General features: G+C 48.6%; 1 protein-coding gene across 1 annotated transcript in view; it reads right to left on the bottom strand.

Annotated features, from left to right (window-relative positions):
* Positions 1-2,814, bottom strand: part of LOC143297097 (voltage-gated potassium channel KCNC1-like) — a 48,493-nt gene extending 45,679 nt beyond the window's left edge. The window contains exon 1 of the mRNA XM_076609269.1: positions 2,530-2,814. Within this exon, the coding sequence (XP_076465384.1) occupies positions 2,530-2,814 (285 nt within the window). The remainder of the gene's footprint in view (positions 1-2,529) is intronic.
* Positions 2,815-4,459: the final 1,645 nt, after the last annotated feature.

Below are 4,459 nucleotides of genomic sequence, written 5' to 3'. Positions count from 1 at the left end.
CTCGGCCAAGTCCATATACGCTACACCACATCTGCCAGGCAGATGCCTGACCAAAAGAGCATAATCCAACGCGCACGTCAGGCCTGGAGTATGCGCGTGCATACAGATACATCTTTGTGTACCTATCACAGTGAATCACTTCCACAGAATGTTGCAATAGACCGACAAACTCTTGTTAGCAGGGGTGATCATCTTCAGTGCGTGAAGTGCCTTCTGCACACGGGACTTGGGTCTATCGTAGTCATCCGATTAACCCCTTGACTGCTGCTGACGAGAATGTCTGTCAGTGCAAGAGAAGTCACCGACCTCAGCGCACCATTCTCTGTGTGGACTTTTCCTCTTGAGATTACACTACTTCGTCTGTGAAGGAAACTTGACCACACGACTTGTTTATGTAATTTAAAAAAAAAATTTTTTTAAGTGCATTAAAATATAAACTGTGCTTCAAATTCAAGTGACAGTGTGTCTTCATTTCTTTCTTGTTTAGTAGTCAAGGGGTTAACTAAAACAGCAACAACAACAACAAAACGCGCAGTTTGATTTTCCAGTTAAACTTGGGAGAAAAGGGCGAGATCGGGATTCGAACCCAGACCCTCACGGAGACTAACTGTATTGGCAGATATGCGTAGGCACCCTTTCTGCTACCTTCAAACACCCGACAAAAGCAACTTCACCACTCGACAAAAGAAACTTCCTCACCCGACAAATTCCTCACCCGACAAAAGCAAATTCCCCACCCGACAAAAGCAAATTCCCCACCCGACAAATTCCCCACCCAACAAAAGCAAATTCCCCACCCAACAAAAGCAAATTTCCCACCCGTCAAAAGCAACTTCATCACCCGACAAAATCCTCACCCGACAAAAGCAAATTCCCCACCCAACAAAAGCAAATTCCCCACCCGACAAAAGCAACTTCATCACCCGACAAATTCCTCACCTGACAAAAGCAAATTCCCCACCCGACAAAAGCAACTTCAGTACCCGACAAATTCCCCACCCGACAAAAGCAAATTCCCCACCCGACAAAAGCAACTTCACCACCCGACAAAAGCAAATTCCCCACCCGACGAAAGCAAATTCCCCACCCGACGAAAGCAAATTCCCCGCCCGCGAAAGCAAATTCCCCACCCGACAAAAGCAAATTCCCCGACAAAAGCAACTTCACCACCCGACAAAACCCGACAAAAGCAAATTCCCCGACAAAAGCAACTTCACCACCCGACAAAAGCAAATTCCCCACCAGACGAAAGTAAATTCCCCACCCGACAAAAGCAAATTCCCCACCAAAAAAAAAAGCAACTTCACAACCCGACAAATTCCCCACCCGACAAAAGCAAAATTCCCCACCCGACAAAAGCAACTTCTCCACCACCACCACCACTACCACCACCTCAACAACAACAACAACAAAAATAAAAAATAAAATAAAATAAACAACCGAAAAAAAGGGAAACCCAGCGTAAAAACAACAACCACGAAGCCCTATACACCTGATCTGGTCACACGGCAAAACGCTCGGCTGTTAATCGATCTAAAATGTCGTGAAAGAAAACGTTGAACTATTAGACGGCCGCAATAGCCAAGTGGTTAAAGTATATATATATATATATATATATATATATATATATATATATATATATATATCAGAAAAGTTTTTCAAGACCATGGCATTTTGATTGAAGTTCTAATGGAGAAAGGGGTGAAAAAGTTATTCTCGTTGAAATGTCATTTCCATTATCTTATTTCAGAACAAATGCATTCAAGCAGAAAAGCTGGCACGCGCCCGCGTGTGCGCACACACATATACACACACACACGCGCGCGCGCGCGCGCGTGCACTCTTCCAAACGAGAGCATGCAGAGTGCAATGTCAAACAGAACAGTGTATGCCAGGCGAAGATATCCCCACATGGCACTTCTTGACACATCTACCACACAGATGATTCATTGTGAGCTGATGGAACAGCTCGTACAGAGAGAAGAAGGGGGGGGGGAATTACACACACACACACACACACACACCTCACACACACACACACAAACACGAGGTTCCCCCTTCCCCTGTCTCTCTCTCTCTCTCTCTCTCTCTCTCTCTCTCTCACACACACACACACACACACACACAGAGAAACATACACAAACGCGAGCCCCCCCCCCTTCCCCTCTGTCTCTTTCTTTCTCTCTCGCACACACACACACACACACACACACAACGCGAGGTCCTCTCTCTCTCTCTCTCTCTCTCTTTCGCCACACACCACCACACCCACAAACACAACCCACCGCCATTCCACAATCATAACCACCCACCATGACCACAAACCACCCCCACCCCAACCCAACAATACCCCACCACCTTCCCCCCACCACCAACCAAACCCCCACCACACAAACACACACACCCACCACTCCACACCACCACCCACCCACCAACCAAACCCCTCACAACCAACCACCAACAACCCCCCACCCCCACCCCACCCCACCCCTCCACTCCCCCACAACACCCACACCCACACACACTCACCGTCTTGATGATGTTGCCACACAGGTTGTGCTCGGTGTGCAGGTCCTCCGTGCGGTAGGAGTGCAGGATGGAGGAGAACACCCCAGGGTGCCTGTCGAAGAAGTACTCCCCACGCTCCCGGTCCCAGGACTCGTCCGACTCCAGGCGGTCTGCCAGCTGGGCCAGGCGGGTGGACGGCTTCCTCCTCAGGGTGCTCCGCATCGTCTCGAACGCCACCCCGCCCACGTTCAGGCGTATCCGCCGGTCCTCGAACTTCTCCGTGATGCGCTGAGCCAGGTTCATCATCGTCGGGTTGTTGGTGTGTTCGGTGTTTGTGGTGGTAAGAATCTCCCTGGGAGAGCTGGACGGCACAAGGTCTTCAGAGAAGAAGACCCCCCCCACCCCACCCCACCCCCTACTCCTCAGTCAAGTGTTTCGGCCCTTAACTCCTTACACTCTAAGGGGGCCGGGCCGCACCAAGGTCATGACTCATGGATGCCCTTTGTATTGTCGCCTTTTCTTTTCTTTTTTTTTCCCCCTGGTCCTCAGCAGGTTCGATCCCGCGCCTCCAGGGTGGTCGCCGCTTCAGGACTGAGTCACCTTTTCTGGCAGATGTTTTAACCACTGATGTTCGGTATTTGTAGTAGTGCTGGTTTGTTGTTGTTGGGTAGTGGTTGTTCTGGTGGGTTATGTGGGTGGTGGTTGTTGGTTTGTTGTTGTGTGTGGCTGTGGTGGGTGTTGGTTTGTTGTTTGTGGTTGTGTTGGGTGTTGTTGTGGAGGGTTGGTGGTTTGTTGTTCGTGTTTGGTGGTGTTGTTGTGTTGTTGTTGTTGTTGTTGGTGGTGGTGGTGGTGGTGTTTTAGTGTTGGAGGTGGTGAGTGGTTTGGTGTTGTTTTTGTTGGTGTTCTGGTGGTGTTGGTGTTGGTGGTGACTGGTTTGTTGTTGCTGTTGTTGTTGGTGGTGGTGGTGGAGAGAGTAGTTTGATGTTGCTGTCGTTGTTGTTGTTGGTGTTTTGGTGTTGTTGTTGGTGGTGGTGTTTTGGTGTTGTTGTTGTTGGTGGTGTTTTGGTGTTGTTGTTGTTGGTGGTGTTTTGGTGTTGTTGTTGTTGGTGGTGTTTTGGTGTTGTTGTTGTTGGTGGTGTTTTGGTGTTGTTGTTGTTGTTGGTGGTGTTTTGGTGTTGTTGCTGTTGTTGGTGGTGTTTTGGTGTTGTGGTGGTGTTGGTGCTGTTGATGGTGGAGTTGTTTCCTTTGTGTTTGGTGGTGCTGGTGTTGGTTTGGTGTTGTTGTTGCTGTTGGTAGTGGTGGTGGTGGTGGAAGTGATCGTGTCGTTAGTGTTGCTTGGTGATGGCGGTGGTAATGGTGGTGGTGGTGGTGGTGTTACTGTTGTTAAAGGGTGCTGTTGTTTCTGCTGCTTCTGTTGTCGTGGTTCTGAGCTTTTTCGTTATATTCGTTACTCCCTTTGTTGTTGTTGTTGCTGCTCCACCACTCGCTGTTACTGTTGTTTTTTTTTCTTCTTCTTTTGCTGTTGGCGTCAGCGCCGCTGTTGTTGATGCTGCTGCAGCTGCTGCTGCTACTGCTGTATAGGTTCTGTTCTTGTTTCGTTGTGTTTTGATGTTGCTGTTGTTGCCTGTCTGGGCTTTCAGTCGTTGCTGTCCCTTCTTGCTGTTGGCACACCCGACGTTGTATCAAATCACCATCCACAGCACAGCTCTGTAGTCACCAGAGACTGACGGATGCCTGTCATCATCATCAACATCACCATCACCATCATCACCGTCATCATCATCATCAGATTGTTGTTGTTGCTGACAGCTTCTTGTGGTGTTGCTTGCTCTTTTTCTTCTCTTGTTGTTGTTGTTATTGTCGCTGTTTCTGTTACTTTCTGTCGTTGTTTTAAAGTTTTCTTCTTTTTTGATTTTTTATCCCCGTGTCTGTTGCTTTGTTTTTAGGCTGC

This window comes from Babylonia areolata, chromosome 22 (assembly GCF_041734735.1).
Source record: "Babylonia areolata isolate BAREFJ2019XMU chromosome 22, ASM4173473v1, whole genome shotgun sequence".
Lineage (NCBI taxonomy): Eukaryota > Metazoa > Mollusca > Gastropoda > Neogastropoda > Buccinidae > Babylonia > Babylonia areolata.
The sequence above is the reverse complement of the archived record's forward strand: the minus strand, read 5'-3'. Positions and strand labels throughout refer to the sequence as shown.